General features: G+C 35.9%; 1 protein-coding gene across 1 annotated transcript; it reads right to left on the bottom strand.

Moving 5' to 3' along the window:
• Positions 1-7,203, bottom strand: LOC120626060 (cuticle protein 19.8). The gene is made up of 5 exons (XM_039893342.1): positions 7,123-7,203; positions 2,996-3,109; positions 2,184-2,300; positions 672-851; positions 1-159 (listed from the first exon to the last, which is right to left on the bottom strand). Exons 1-5 carry the CDS (start codon positions 7,201-7,203, stop codon positions 1-3), a joined length of 651 nt encoding a protein of 216 aa, XP_039749276.1.
• Between the last annotated feature and the right edge of the window lie 10,302 nt (positions 7,204-17,505).

Raw genomic sequence — 17,505 nt, 5'->3', positions numbered from 1 at the left:
TTATTCGTAGCGGTAGTATTGTGGGTTCGCTTGTTGTGGTCTTTGCTGTTGTTGAAGTTGAGGCTGGTGCGCCTGCTGTTGCTGAGGAATCTGGGGCTGAGCAAGTTGAGGTTTTGGGGTCGGGAATTTGACTACGATGTCGGTGGGTTGACGGGAAACCTAGAAGTAAATATTTACAATTAGATTCTTAAATTACGAATTTCTTCAAATTAACGAAGCGAGATGTAAAATGTAACTCGCCAGATATAAATTAACGCACATAATATCACTGTCTGTGAGAGATCTGTAATTTCTGAATTAAAGTTAGTAACTTAGCTAGAAACTTTAATAACTCTCTTAAGAGCTGGCGCTTATCAAGTCCAACGGCTAAGTCTAGCAATTTAAAGGGGCAATAGCGCCAGCATTTTGGGTACCATGCCCATAAGTCAACAGTTAGACGGCTTATATTTATTATAAATATTAATTTTAGTTTGTAATTATTATTTCCTTAGAAAAATATATTTTCCGTTGGTTTATTAATAAAAAATGAAGTCACTCATAACTTTTAAAATTAAACTCTTCGTTATCTGTTCTTGGTAGTAAGTTTGCTCATCACGTATATTTAAAGTATTAAGATGTTCTGATTATCAGCTTCTAATTCAAGTATTAGGTTAAGAGTTAAGTGTTCTTACCTCAGCCTTGAAGCCTTCTTTAGGATCAGCAGTGTAAGTTACAGTCCTAATAAAACCGTCACTGTCTACGACTGAGTATGATCCCTTGATGACATCACCATCTCTTTGCTCTTTGCGGTTCTGGTAGTTGGTGAACTGGTCATCGCTCACATCGAAACCAAACTGGTAGGAAGGATGAGGCTGCGAAGAAAAACAAATGATATACTACCATGACTGGCTTAGTAAGAAAATAGTATTGTAGCCAAAAACCAAACTTTTCGTCTTCTGCCAAACGAAGTATTTATTACATAAACTAAGTAAACAGTAAAGTTGGTTTACATCAAAGCATATATAGAGGCTGGAGGCTCGAGGATATTCATTACAGAAATAAACTTTCCTTTTTATTAATGTATCAAACTACTTTAAATTAATGGACCTACTTTTCTAATACCTTATAAACAGATTTCCGTCATTTAATTAGATAAGCCCATATTTTCCTTATGTCCAACTAAAGTAAACTACTTCCTTGCATCAGGTTGCATATACCACTTAAGTGCTTAGTAGATATAAAAGCGGACATTCTATTTCTCGTACAAGTGGTCCAATTGGCCTATCAAACGTAGTTATACGAACGAGACAATCCAGTTTGGAGTGAAAGTTATACTCGTGGTGGCGAACGATCCTACCACGATAACTGATCCGCACGTATTTGATATACCCAACAGTATTATTATACGGAAATGTCTAATGAACGTTGTGAAAGCAGCTTAGTTTACTTAAACAGAAAATAAAGATTCTTCGAGTCTTACAATATTGGTTTAAATTAGGAATGCAATCTGCCACATAAGCACCATTCCTATTTCTGTTTTAAGCTTACGTACATGTTGATAACGTAACTACTTAGAATCCTGATTATTTATTTCAGATTTAATATATCAATCATACTGTATTTGGCATTGATTATTTTATGTAACGGAGCTTTCTAGGCACTTACGACAACTTAGTTGCGCTTGGGAGATAAAATTAAGTATTCGCCATTAAAAGGATTTAAACTTTAACGCTCTGTATTTGGAGTATATAGTACTATTTATTAATAGAATTTCATATTTGGAATACTTTGATCATCTTTAAAATTTACTGGTTATAAAATAAACAGAAATTAAATTGCTTTACACACAACTTTTGAAACGTCAAGCTTATCTGGTTGAACTTGAGTTTACAATTGATTTCGACAGCAGAGTAGACTACCTATTGCAAGAAACAAATTTTTATTTACATATTACAATCTACACAGAATGTATAATTATTCGGTGTGTTGCAGATGAAAGCGGATTGCTGATTACTTTCAAATATTTTTTAGTTGAGTTTTTTTTATAATATTATAAAACATGAGTGGTATAGCACAGGGTACTGATTTAAGGCTATAACTGTTAAACGATGTTAAATGTTTACGGATAAATACTGTCTGCTAATTTATTATCAACTTCAATTTTATTAAAATTTAAAAAGCTTTGCTTAGTGGTGATGACTTACATCATAGTCTTCAGGCTCACGCTGTGGCTGGGGCCTGTATTGCTGTTGAGGTTGCGGCTGTGGCTGCGGCTGGTACTGAGGTCTGGGCTGGTACTGTTCTTCTTGAACATTGTAAGGCTGAATAAAAAAAAACATTATTAGAAAATTTTTCTTTACTGAATCAGATATTTGAATTTCGAATTATTTAAATTCTCTTGTGCGTGTGATACATAAAATAAAAGGTTTCAGATTTATTTTCGTAATCTAACGACCCTTTTAAAGAGCGCAACATTAACTCAAACTGGACTGGTCTATTTTTTATTTTCCTTTCTGCCATGATTAATTGGTTACAACGGCATATTATTTTCTATGACAAGTGGAAAAGGTATGTCTCAAGCACTTCAAAACAGGTAGGAAATTTTTTAATATCGTCAAATGAAGTAAGCTTATTTTTAAGCAAGTTAAGAGAAGACATAGGTTACTTTGTCGTTATTAAATTACATTCGTCTGTTAGCCTATTTGTCCTTTTGTCACACAGCTCAAAAACCTACATGGGGTATGGTACCATGGCTCCGGTTTCGGAGCAAAACGTTAGTAGAGGGTACATTGCCGAGGATCTGTTTGGTGTGGAGTACACGGATTGAAGAAAATATAAATTACACCATACAGATTCTCCTGCTGTTAGCGGAGTAGGTATAGCAAATTAAGCTTAATTTTCATAGTACTATGGACCACAATTTCAAGCTAGCAGCAGAAATAATCTCGTACATGTGGTAGACGTATAGCTTTCAGATGGAGAGAAAGGAAATCTTATTAACTTAATTTTAACTTACAAGTCTTGCGGGCGCTGGTGTAGGCTGAGGAGCAGGTCGAGGTATATGCTGCGCTTGAGTCTGACCTCCGCCGATGTATTGTCTCAGTAGATGTGGAGGAATGCCTTCATCCTGCTGAAAGTAAGGAAAGATAATTTATTCTATTAAAATTATTCATGCTCTTGGCAATAATGGCTTTGTCACGTTGGTCTTCTGAAGGTGGTATTCTTGTTTACGAATATCGAGGTATTACGTTCGTTTTAAAAATAGTTTAGTATCTTCCTAATTACGTTTCGCATGTTACAGTCATGAAATTAACTCTACATCACACTGTTTTATGAGATGCCCTTTTCTGAGTAATTCTTATATCATGTATTAACGTAGTTTTTTTTTTTTTTTTGTCAAATTTCTTTAATATGAATTAGTAGCAAAGGCCTATCAAAGGAATCCAAGCTTGAATCTCCAACATCAGCATCATATTTAACCTGTTAACTATCCAATACAGGCTGGCAAGGCAGGTCACTTAAACGGGGAACTCCTTCGATTTCGTGTGTTTTTTTTTATTGATTAAATGTATTATTATGCATAGTTCTGTGGTCTCTATAAGTTATACTTTATAAAGCTGAAGAGCTTGTTTGTTTGTTTACTTGAACGCGATTATGTCAGGAACCGGGGTCCGTTTTGAAAAATTCTTTCAGTTTTGGATAGCAGTTTAAACGAACACAACGTCGTTCTCCTTTAAAAATTCTAAGAAAAAGTCCGCGACAGCATATGTTAATCTCTTAAGATTGACTTAAAGCGGACACAGTCACGAGGGTCCGCAACTAAATTGTAAGTGTAGGAAATTTCATTCTCTTCCGTCCTCGTAATTTTCGAAAAAGGGGTACAAAGTTTATCTTCACGTATTAATATAAGTATAGATAACTCGGAGGACAATATCAATTATTAAGGACATGTAAAGACTTTCACAATAAAATTAACCCACGCCGCGCCGACCTGAACCGAAAACATCAATATAAAAACGAAACTGCCAATTATCAGGTTAATGTGCAACCCAATTCTGGGTTACAATGACGTAACTGTAACAATGCGACCGGTTACGTCGCTTTGAGCTGCTTTTTAAATGTAACACATATGTTATGCAAATGGACACGAAATGAACATTGACGAACCAATTTGAAACTACCTAGTAGTTAAGAACCTACTGTTGCATACATGCAACGAACTGCCCAGGTGTTATGTAAAAATGGTAATTTTAACGTGACTTATAATGGTTAGAATATGCAAAGGTTTCAGTGTCATAGAAAGAAAACCGCCTCAGTACTTATCTAAATTTCTGTCTGTGTTTCCAACTTTTTGGCATCTTCTTTCATGATTATTTGATAAATTAAGCAAAACACGTGTCTGCTTAAATTCTCATTAACCTGGGGGTTCATTCGTTGTAATACTGATCAAAATCTATTTTAATAGAGTAACAAGAGGGTTGATTTAGGTGAAAACACAATAGCATGTGATAAAATCCAGTCTCCTGACATTGGAGCAGTTTGAAAGGTTTTAGCTCTATGTGCTTCTCTTCTTGGCGAGAGGACGCCCGTACTAGTAGTGGGACATTACATAACATTCAACTGATGATAAATATTTTGAATAATAGCCATTCTTTTTGCTTATCTGCCACTTCAATACCAAAGAGCCAGGACTGCTGAAAATGAGTAGGTATCTAGCACAAATATTTATATTTTTAAATCAAAAATATCAGTACTAAACTAATCCGTGTGTTAAGGAACAGTTTGACTTCAAATTTTAACGCGACATTGCATTTTTATATAATACTAGCGGACCCCAGCGCCATCTGTCGGGCTGATTTGTGAATCTAAACCATCCAGGGTGCCACCCAAACGCATACCGAATAATTCATTCAAATCGGTCCAGCCGTTTAGAACTAAGAACTATATTTATTACTGACGTTTTTACTATTTTCCTCAATGTTTTTCCTTTTCCTAAATTTCCACTAATATTAAGTTAATGCGAGACTAACGAACAGCAATACATTTTTATTTCTATAAAACATTATTCTCATTTTCCGCGGAAACGGGAAATTATGTCAGACTGTGTCACAGCAAACCGTGGTGGTTTAGCTGGGAAATTATATAATTGTGCAGTAATGTCACTCGCGCTTGACGGAACTCGATCATAACAACTCTAGGTATTATCTTTACAGGTAATGTTAATTACGCTAACTTAATAACATCATTACCAAGAGAATAATTTCACTTTTAAATCCAACTTTCAGATAAGTGATAACGATTTAAACACCGTTACAGTATTTCTGTAACGCCTCGAGTCTCCTACCGGACTGAAATTTATCTTTTCTTTTTTTCTTATTAGGAAGGACACTTGCTGATATCCACCTGAGGGGCTGATACGGGGGAGAGGAGGGAGAGGGGCGCGAATTTGTTAGGCAACTTTGTATAGAAAGACTGTTTCAGAGCATAGACCCACCAAGCTCCTCCAATGCGGGATGGTGAGATTTAACGACTATTACTACAATTTAGTGAGCGTGACCGACGGCTTTACGTGCCCTCAGAGTCACGGGGGCTGTCACCGCCAACTACTAATAGAAAAGACACCATAACTTACATTAATTGGCACGAACCGGGATTCAAACACAGGACCCCGTGATTCATAGTTAAACATGCTAACCAATTGACCAACGAGGCAGTTAATCTGCCTTATACATAAACACTAGCAATAACGCAAAGATTCAAACTTGCGATAAATGCATTCTAGGTCATTGACTTATAATGTAATAATGTACCAGAGCAGTCATGTTGAACGTAATTTACTCACACGCACGTGGGTGACATTAAAATCATAGAAAAATACATTTATTCGTTGGGAAGTGTATGGTAACCGACTTATAACAAACGTAAAAGACACAGAAATAATTAATTCAGTGAGCTTTTTTGAAAATTTTGCTATTATATCTCTTTTATAGTAACTCTATCACCGAAGCGGCAGGCAGATTCTGAGTGCACTTAGTAAAATCTACTTAATTTCTTCTTTAGAATGCGTCAATTAACTCAGCAAAAAGAATCTAAAAAGTTTTAGTAAAAACTTACTTTTTAAATCATGATTTAAAAATACTTCCGGAAAATAAATCAAATAATAAAAATCGCGGATCAACACCAAGACACAACAATACTTTAACATACCCAAAAGAACCGGTAAAACGTGACTTAGGTCGTTAGTAATAACTTAATTTTTTCGTACATAATAATTAGTTATTTTTTTGTGCGCACTTTTAATCTTTCATCACGCAACAAACTAATAAATTACTGGATTGACTATTAAGAGAAATGCACGATAAGTGTTCGAGATAGCATAAGTTAGCCAGTCCCCTGATTCTGAAAGGATAATTAACGAACTTTAAAAACTATCAGAGTTGCAAACGTCGTAATAATATCATCAGTTATCGTATTACGTTGATAAAAATTAAATCCAAATCAAAATTCATATATTTCAAGTAGGATTCAGTCCGTTAGTAGTGACTCTACTACCGGTTCGGAAAGCAGATTCTACCGAGAAGAGCCGGCAAGAAACTCAATAGTTGCTCTTTTCCAACATTAACATTTACAATCATTTTTCTATCTTGCGGGAGATGAGAGCCAAGCTGGCTGCTTCCAATCTACATTGTCATTAAGAAATTCATCAAATGTATTTGTATTATGTGTTAGATGTGTTTTTACACATTTTTTAAATGTATGCATTGGTACGTCCACAATTACCTCGTAAAAGCGTATACTCAACCCCACAAAGGGGGAGTAGGAATTGACAAATCAAAACGACAATTTTCACGCAAATGTAAATTATTACGTTATTCTATAGTCGTCCTTTTAGTAATCAAATTTGTAAGAAATTCAAAATCGCTAATATGATAAATTATGAGCGTTTCAGAAACTAAGGTAGCACTTTAATGGAAAGCAGTCTAGTAGAGCCTGAGATTAAACTTGGTTTGTAATTTAACACGGATCAAGTCGAGACTGCAATCTAAAATATTAAAAAGGTCCTTTTACAAACCGCATCCGTCAGGCAATATCAAATCAGGACACTTTAAAGAACCCATTTAAAAAAAAGGTGCTTTCACTAACCTGTTGCTGATGTTGGTATTGAGCTATAGGAGTCGCGAAAGCACACCCCAAAACCGCAAGCGTAATGCACTGACGTAACATTTCACGACACTATAATGAATCTATTTTAAAAATAAATTAAAATAAAATGCACCACACACGCGGGAACCACAACGATGTATGTTGCGTGTAGATCACTCTCACTTTTTATATAGAGGCACCCCTTCTCAGAAGTGTGGGCGGGAGTACAGAGGCCTGTGAGACAATTTAGGACTGTAGGCAATTCGAAAACTGGAGCATATTCAGTTTTGTGCACCTACTGGCTAGTATGTACGGTTAATACTAATTTGATTTTTTTTTTACTTAGAGTTGCTAAACATTAGTTAGGATGTCCAGTATACTTCGAGGACGGTAAGCTAACTTTTTTGTATTAATTAATTATACTAACCTGCATCGTCGGATCATCTGAGGGATCCTAATCAGTTCAAATATTTCCTGTGTTTTAAGTTATTCATGGACTTCATTGTGGGATGTCATGTATTTATATAGGTGTGCCATCATTAGCACAACACAATTTAGAAATAAAACATGTAAATAGGATATCTTGAAAAATATGAAAATGAACTCAGGTCAAACTTAAATTATGGAAATAAATTCACTTATGGATAAGAGAACTTTTTAATGGATTGAGAGTTAGGGCATTCTTTTCATTAATTGAGAATTTTTTAAGTCCGTTTTTTAAAGTGTTTCAAAAAAAAAATTATTTTTTATTTTTCGAAATCACACATAAGTTAACATAATTTGACCAAACAAATGTGTTAAAAGTTATTGTGATTTGATACTTTTAAAATTAGTTCTTATTAAAAATAATCTTTTTCGAAAAATAAAGTATCCTTTTGTAATCAATTCTGAATTTGATGAAGTGCTTATAGCTATCAGTTATCAGTGCTAACGTAGTTATTGTCCAACTACAGTGAAATTATTTAAAACTTTAATTGATAATCTTAATATAATAATAACCAGTAAACTTACAGTTACAAACACTAGTAACAAATTATCAATGCTTATTACTATTAATTAGCTGAATATGAACTAAGAGATGTTAAAATTGTTTAGAAAAAAGATTTACATCTCTTCTCTACATTTCTGTATAAATTTACAATAGTAGTTATGTAATTTTGGTCTGGTGATTAGGACTTCAATCTCATTTTATTTTTATTTATTTATTATTTATGTTCCACAAATTATGATTCCAAACATAACTAAATAAAATAAACAAAGCATAGCTTAACTCTATAAGAGGTCTCTTCCAGCCACCCCAGGATGTGACTAAGATGACTTTATAATTTGTTATAAAACTTTCTGGTTGACCAACTTCTAAACCCAGAACGCACCTCCAATTTTTTTCACTCGCTCTAACGGTGAAAGAACATATGAGGAAACCTGCATACCTACTAGAAAGTTCTGCAAAGTTTACAAGTTCTCTGTAAGGGCAAGGCTTGTAAAGTGTTAGATTCAGCACCTCGCCAGAGTGGTGAACTACGACCCTTATAAATATTGGATAGAAGTAGGCGTTTCTTTGCGGATATATTATGAAAATTAAGCTTAATTTGCTATACTCCACCAAAAGCAGGAGAATTTGTATGGTGGAATTTCGTAAATCCTTATACCACACTAAACAGGTATTATTTCATGGCTTAACCCTTTTCATTCTTAGAGATGGCTCTGATTTTTGGACCCTTTTCATTCTTACAGCAGCCTTGTAGTGGGCCGATAATCGGTTGATATTAAATTATATTGTAGGTGGTAGAAACCACCTCCATTTCTCTACTTATTTCTAGCTAAAGTTTCTTTATCATGTGGTAACAGTCGCCCGCGATTTCGTCCGCCTGTATTTCGGTTTTTGGAACACACCCCGGATACTGTTCGTTTTCCAGGGTATAAAATATCGAACGGATGCTAGGTGTCTACGCATAATTTCTCAAAGTTTGTCTTGTAAAGACAACATTAGTATTGGTTGAATCCCGCAGGAACGGTTTCCGTTTGTTTTTGCGGAATAAAGCGTACCTATCCCATGTCCGTCTCCAGAATGCAAACTATTTCATAGCTGTGACAAATGTGACAGACACAGATTCACTTTGGGATTTATAATATTAGTACCTATATAATTTTTAAGTTATTAACTACATTTCTTAAAAGTAGTTAAATTGGTACATACCAATAAATGGAGGTCAAGAAACACGCAAGGTATGCCCACTGGGGGCTGAATGGCTATCTTCCTTAATTTATAGTTTTGTGTGCAATAAAGTGTTCCTTCTTCTTCTTTCGAGTGACAGACAAGAGTCCTAAAACATCGTTATTACATAAAAACTGTCTTCTCACAAAACAATGCCCATTTCAGGCGTTCGCTAAAGGTACTATGAACATACCAGTTTCCGGGTGTGTACAAGATCGACTGAAGCTGTGGAAGCTCCTACATTAGTCAAAAGAAGAGATCCATAGCCATTAGCCACATGGGTCACCGAACATATAAAATCTGTCGGGCATATAAAAAGAGACAGTGAACATGGTGATATTTCGAACAGTTCGTGAAAGACCAACTAAAAAAACACAAAAGCGGGTAGTTAGTACCTCCGCAGTCACGTCCCGACAAATCTGAAATTATTTATTTAGTATGCACTGACGTAATGATGGTATATATCCGTTTAAATCTTAGTTTTATTAACTACATTATTAGAACTGGGCTATACATATATATATATATATAATATATATAATATATATATAATATATATATATGTATAGCCCAGTATGAAGGTAAAGATATATATAAGATATATGAAGGAAGGATTCCGGACCGGGTTAATTTGAGAATTGGATTGATTAGTTACCATATATATATATAGTTTGTTGAATATTCATTTATTCATTACCGGCCTACAGCACTGCACGGGTGTCCCACGTATGAGAAGGGTTTAGACCAAGTCCACCACCCCGTGGTCAGTGGCGTGCATAGAGGGTATATGCACAGGGTATGCAAATGATATAAAATGTAAAAAATCTCCAGTTAGAGTTATTTTATACTTAAGGGTAGGCTTTTTATAACCAACTCTTACTATGTCTGTCCTTAAGTTTTTTATAACTCGTACTGGAGAATTTCTTTATTTTATATCATCTGCATACCCTGTGCATACCGTCTATGCACGCTACTGGCCGTGGTCCTTTGCGGACTGGTGGACTCGACACGCCTTTGAGAACATTATAGAAAATTCTCTATGAATATAGTAAAAGATTAGACTATTGAATCAGACGAAAGGGAAACAACCACAAATAGTCCATACTCCATAGACAACTTCTCTCAAATCCTGCCAATCGGCGTAACAGCAACGCCTTGGTATTCTTAGTGATAACTTTGACAAAATCGTGACTGATATTATTTAATAGCTACAATTGAATGTCTTGATACGAGCATGAGAACGTATATTATTAGGGTAGCCAGACTCTCTGCTTTCCTTGGATAGTCTACTATTCAAAATTCGGATAGTACGATAGACAAGTCGGGAGACTATAAATATATATAATACATATAGATTTATATTTCTTTAGTTATTAATAAATATCTTGATCCTAATTTACATTCTATTATACAAAAACTGGGTCAAACTTACATACAATCTCGCCGCACGTGGTAATTTTGATGCAGTATAAGATTGTAACGGGCTTATCTGTCTGGCAGTTACATTAAACCCACAATCAGTTTCGCGACATCGCGTTAGAATGCTAAATCACTTGGTGGCACATCTTTGATGCTAGGATGGTAACTAGCCACGGCCAAAGCCTCTCAACGGATAAAAACTGTACCCTTTTCCATTTCTAATTTCAACAGAAGAAATTTGATATAATTTAGAACAAATAATTTCAAGTCGATCATTTCACTGAAGCCGCCGGCTGTCATTGCAATACCTGTAAGTGCAACAAAAACACGTATAATTGCATTCTTATTGATCCATAGTTAACGGAAAAAAATATTTCAGATACAATGTTTAATCGCCTGTTAAATGTTAAGACATCAAGGCCTAAATGATAATTGACCAATTGGCATTATTTCATTAACTTACTATTAAGAAGGTATTGGCAAATGAGGTATATTTCAATGTCTCAATATGACACGGTTTCAGGTATTAGATTGTTTCGGGGATGAACAAACGCCCGTAATTAATATATACTTAATGCAAACTACTACTTCAATTTATATAAGGATATCACTACTAAATGCAATCTGTAATCTAAAGATTTTGGATTCGTTTAAGAAAACTGTAAACTTTGGATGTCAGTGTATATAGTTCAAATGGAACCGGATAGGTCACGTTTTACGCCGAATATCCGGTGTCCAACAAGAAGCATTTCAATGGCAGCCTAGGGGGGGCAAACGAAGATGTGGAAGGTCCAAAGGCAACATGTAAGCGGTCTCTGGAAGCGGAAATGAAGGCCTCAATCTAATCTTGGAACACGATTAGGTCTGCAGCTCGGGATAGGTCTGGATGGAAAAAAGTAGTGTCGGCAGAGTATAGAGTTGAAGGACTCAAAGAAGGAGAAGTATATAGTTCAGCGTTGTAAGGGAAAACCTAAATTCCGAAGCCCCAATATCTCAACCCCTTGAGTATCTTATATTAAATGCTTCCAAATTCATAAAATTTTAATATGTTAGCTGTATAGTAATGTGTTCTATGTAAAACTTATAAATAAACAAATTTAAACAATTACAGGTAACGAGCTGCTTGTATGAGATTTTCCTAAGATAAAAAGAGGTCGATATAGGAACCTTGGGCTTCGATATAGAGAACCCGGGATCTACAGAGAGGTCACCGCATGTACTAAGGGTGCAACATGTCCTGGTATATTTTAATGCAATATGCTGACCATAGGTATATTCTATAACCACGCCTAATCAAGAGGCCGCGACCTACATTAATTCACGAATGTTTAATCCTAAATGTTAAGAATTAAAGCGCAAATCCATACTCATATTATGAAGCTGAAGAAGAGGTTGTTGAGAGAGAGCTGAGAAGTCAGTTAGTTGGTTTGCAAGTACTATACAAGTTGGTATCGTAGGTACTACACAAGTATCACTGGGATAGCCGCATTATATAAGATACTTTTTACAGTAAGTATTGATGCAGTCTAAGATAGTTGCGGGCTTACATGTTAGGGCCAGTTATATTAAACCGATATCCCTAATCGGTTCTCTGGTCGGTCTGAACCACACTTAACGATACAAATACAGAAACAAACTGTTTTATCCACGTTCCTGATACGTTCCGCTAGAAGGAATAGGGAGATATGGAACCTCGGCAACTGTGTTTCCTACCACGTAGGTATAATTTTAACCATTTGGGAACGGCAGATAGGAATACAGTTGACACTACCCCTCCTCTCCTAAGGGGGTGTTGTAGTACGAGGCGACTAAGTTAATATAAAACATAAAAGTTAAGCTTATAGATCCAAAGTCGAGTAGAGAAGTCCTATTATAGTAGGTATAAAGGACTACGTAATCGATAAAAAAAGCTTGGGTGTGAATTATTGCTCTAACCAGGTTGCTCTTCTACAGTCCTACTAATTTTAAATGACAATACTTGAATAAAGATATTTTTGACTTTGACTTTGACTTTGAAACAATTGAGAAACTGCGATTATGGGCAAACCCTGGAGTCCAGTAGTGGACTGCAATGAGCTTTTGGTGATAATAAAAACTTGAGTAATTTCGAGAAAAGAGTGAATAGGCATTTTCTGGGTAGGCGTGCTCCAACTTAGACCTCATTAATGCCTTCCAATAGGCATGATTGTCCTCGAGTGCTAACCTATTGCTAATAAAAAAGCAGAGCAACTTCTGTCTATCCATCTGAAAGAATGCTTATTTATATTTATTTTAAACTTACTGTTGCCCGCGTTCGTTCTTACGGTTTTTAACAAATTCCGTAGGCCCCGTTTGTTTTCTTGGGATAAAAAGTAACCTATGTTAAGCTCCATCCTTTCAAATAACTCTATCTATCAAATCTCTCCAAAATTCATTTTCCTTACTTTACGTCATAACTAAAAAATAGTTAGGACGTAAAGTAAGGACAAATCAAACAAATACACTTACGCTTTAATAATATTAGTATGTTTGGAAGTTTCTTTTTTTTTTTTTTTTAATTTTTAAAAGTGTTTTTTATTTTATTTTTAAGCATTGTTAAGAATAAAAAAAAAAAATGAAAAAGAGTAAATGGTTCTTAAAAATATTAGTCTTGATTTAATTTAGCGCAATTTCATTTTGTAATTTGAAATGATATACGTAGTTTTAATAATGATATGCTTAGTTGATAGTATTATTCGTTAGTAGGGCAAATATGTGAGGGAGGCACCGGTGCGTTCCTAGGTGATCCCGGAGCCTCCCATTATGTACTGAGGCTGGCAACCGAGGGGGTTTTAGTGGGTAGAAATCCCACATAACCCAAATTCTCCCCAATTCAACCCAAAGATTTCTGCCCCGTCAACAAAAAAAAAAAAAAAAGGGCAAATATGCGAATAATTCTTATTGTAAATTCAACTCCACTAAAATGTACATTGTCCATGAACACATTCTTTGAAAGCTGAACTTTTATTAGATTAAAGCCTAACTTCAATCAGACAGACATAGCGAGCCGCTCCTGTAGACCAAGGAGGCAATATGTAATACATATGCATACAGTCATACAAAACCAGTCGAACACGTCTCATATCCAGCTGTCCGGTGTGTTATACTGCTGCGACTAAGTGTGAACATACCCCAAAACATATTTCGCGTCATATGTAATCTCCGATCATTACCTGCTTTGTTGGTCTAGTGGTTAGCATGTTTAACTGCAGATCACGATGCTTTGTGTTTGAATCCCGGGTGGGCTAAAAATTGCTCGTTTTTGGGTATTCCTCTTCAAGAATTCTTTATTTTAGCCCAGAGTAACGAAATCGGAGTTGTAAACCCACGTACCTCAGAGAACACGACGACCTTTCGGTCTCGGCTATTATCACTAACTTGTAACAACAATAGCTAAAGTCCATCAACCTGCATTGGAGAAGTGTGGTGTGTATGCTCTAAAACCCTCGCTCCAATGAGCCTCCTCCAGCCCAGCAGTAAGCTTTTAGCAAAAGGTCTCAAGAGCGTTGTTCTCGATGGATTTGCAGGCTCATGAAGCTTAACATCTACGCCTCGGATTCATTGACACAGGACGGCACCACTGCAAAGTGTTGGTCTGTTTATAGGCGATGGGTTTCCACTTATGTGGGCCATCTGTTTGGTCCGTCAATTAAAACTAATAAAAATAACTTGAACGCCCGACTTAGTGTGAATATACCCCAAGTCATATTTCACGTGCCTTCGATGACGAGTTGCTTTCGGGTTTCAAGTTGCGCAACTCAAATGTCACTTGCTAGACGCTGATAAAAAGTATCGTTTATTTCGATTAAAGCCAGCCGATTAACCCGATTTATATTCGATCTGGCCTGTTGCACATTACTTTTAGGTCGAAACGCAATTGAAACTAACTTACATGATGTTAGTAGTAGACGTTTGCAGAATAAAGTTATTTAAAAATTGATTCGTATAAACTTGTGCTCTATTTAGGGTTTAAAATTAGTTCAAATTAAGTTTTATTTAAGTACTAGCTGTTGCCCGCGACTGCGTCTGCGTTTGATTTTGTTTTTTGAAGTGGCATTCAATTTGGATGTAGTTCTAAAAAAAATAAAGTATTCAGTATCGCTAAGCCTTAAATATGGGGTTTGCTGTTGTCCGCTGAGGAGTTCTGTCCTACCACATTCATCAGATCTACACAAAGTTTGGGCAAAATTAAACACATATTATAACCTCTATAGTACAAAAATTATTAATTATTTAAATTTGTCGTAGTTATGGTGTAAAATCGTCAAACACTTTCATCCCCTCTCCCAAAGGAACCGATAAAAAGTATCCTTTATTACTTCTAACACTTCCAAGAATATGTGTACAAAGTTTCATGAGGATCGGTTAAGTAGTTTTTGCGTGAAAGCGTAACAAACAACTTACGTTGACATTTATAATATTAATAGGGACGACAATAGGCAGATATCTTAATCGAAATGTGATACTTTAATACAGAGCGTATTAAAAAATGCCATTGCTCAACAGAGGCTCTATGATCACGAGAGATCTGTCTATCGGACAAAGCCAGCTATCGAGGCTTTAGACCGACAATGGTAGTCTCATACCTTCCAAACCCGAGATCGGGGGTTGAGAGTTTTTATCGACAGTTATACAACACAACCCGAACGTCTGTTGAGAATTTGGCCAAAGATCTGAGAGCCAAATTATCCCGACACTATACCGAAGTTATACGTAGATACGTAGAAGATTTAGATACGTCAGCCACTCAGATTTCAGGAGGTTATACAAAGGACTGGAATGAGTCAGACTTCCCATTTATCGCCAAATATTATCATTTGATGTGTGCAATTCAATCACAACAATCTTAAGGACAGCTGTAACCCGATTCTTTCTGTCAGCGACCATGGCCTGATCTAATAACTTCAACAACAAAAATCGTATCGTTAATTTTCTCCGCGGTTCCAGCCGCCTTAAAATAAATTAACCAACAACAAAGTCAAAGTCAAAGTCAAAAATATCTTTATTCAAGTAGGCCCACAGGTGGCACTTTTGATGCGTACATAAGGCATTACACGGTAGTGAGATGATGGCGATAACCACATTCGTAAACTTAAAACTAAAGCTACGAGGGTTCCAAACGCGTCAACAAAAAATGTACATTCAACGTCCACAGATTGTGTTGTATAATAGTTCAGTTCAACGCTCTACTCAACCGGATCTATTACTGATGATAATATGATAAGGTTATATGTATTACAATAATTATGTCATTGACTTACATGCAGTTCCATGTACATGGCTCGACGAGTTGGGAAGTGTTGATAGAAACCGCTATTCTCGTAGTATTTTTATATGACCAAATCAGGAATCAAGAGATCGGTATCACAGGAGCACCAGAGTTTTTTATACAGCTCAACTAATCGCGAGCTGAAGTGGCAATGGGTGGGGCATATAGCTCAGAGAACCGAGGGGCTTTTAAGTCCTAAGGTGCCGGAATGTCGATCTCAAATATAGACAGACAGATCGTGCAGAGCCGGTGGACCTACTCGTAAGTAGCACAAGATCGCGGTATTTGGAACTACCTACAGTAAACCTACATCGTTTGGAATAATTCACTCGTTCTACCGCAAAGGAGTTGATAATTTTTAGGAACCCTATTGGCTGGACCGTCCTAGAGATCCGTTAGCTAGTGATATGGTATCTCATGAACCGCCCAGTATGTGTAAGTACATATTTACTGCCCCTTTGATATAAAATATTAAAGTGAGGTCCCCATACAACATACTAGTTACTTCGTGTTTTTATATATTTTTTTATTTTACATATTTTTTTATTTGTACACTAGTACACAGTTAGGAAAATAAAGCACACACACACACAGTAAGGGAATTATACTTTTTGCTCGATCATTAAAACGATAATATTATGTGTCTACTTATATCAGCTACGGAACACTGCATGTACAAATGGCTCTTATTGGGCGGTTTTTTAAATGCTCAATTAACGTCTTATCAGTTTATCAGTTATCTACAGTAACATTTGTAGTTTCTGATAAAATGACTATTAATATGCAAAAGTTTGTAGTCAAACTAAAATCTGATCTTTATGTTCGCGTCTTAAATCCAAGGAAGTTGAGCTGTAATTCGAGAAACCAAATTTGAGCTTCTAGCTGTTGCCCGCGGATTCGTCCGCTTTTGTTTTTTGAAAGAAACGTGGCAGCACTTTATATATTTAGGATAGCTAAGCCTGGTTTAAAATCGTCAAACACTTTCGTCCCCTCTCCCAAGAGAACTGAGCCTTATTTCGGGATAAAAAGCATCCTATATTACTTCTAATACCTTCAGGAATATGTGTACAAAGTTTTGCATGAAAGCGTAACAAACTAATTTACATTCACTTTTATAATATTAAGTAGGGAGTAGGGATGTAGCGATAAGGGCGCTAAATTGAATAGGTACTTTTCGTTAAATTTTTATATACAATATTTCTATCTCAACAGTAGCCATATAAACGTATAATAGGAATTCGGAACACTGTTCATATATCTTTAGGTACACCGCAGCGGGAGAAAGGAAGTTTTGTCCTTGTTGCATGCTATAGATTGCATATCTCTTGTAATTTAATTCCTTTCAGTGGCTGACTTTTATTACCAATATCATACGCTTTTCCTAGTCTTGTAACTTATATAGTTACCTCAAGGTACTTGAAGCGGTGATAGCGCATTGGGTAGGAGCTCGACTTCGCTTTCC

This window comes from Pararge aegeria, chromosome 8 (assembly GCF_905163445.1).
Source record: "Pararge aegeria chromosome 8, ilParAegt1.1, whole genome shotgun sequence".
In the NCBI taxonomy this organism is placed as follows: Eukaryota; Metazoa; Arthropoda; class Insecta; order Lepidoptera; family Nymphalidae; genus Pararge; species Pararge aegeria.
Note: the sequence above shows the minus strand (reverse complement) of the source record. Positions and strands in the feature narration are given on the sequence as shown.

What these genes read in the sequence shown, in the direction of transcription:
- LOC120626060 (XM_039893342.1), bottom strand. Translation starts at nt 7,203, where the DNA reads ATGTTACGTCAGTGCATTACGCTTGCGGTTTTGGGGTGTGCTTTCGCG. An exon ending in CACCAGCGCCCGCAAGACTT is followed by an intron (nt 2,301 to 2,995) that starts GTAAGTTAAAAT and finishes TTTTTTATTCAG; the next exon opens with CCTTACAATGTTCAAGAAGA. An exon ending in AAGAAGGCTTCAAGGCTGAG is followed by an intron (nt 160 to 671) that starts GTAAGAACACTT and finishes ATTTACTTCTAG; the next exon opens with GTTTCCCGTCAACCCACCGA.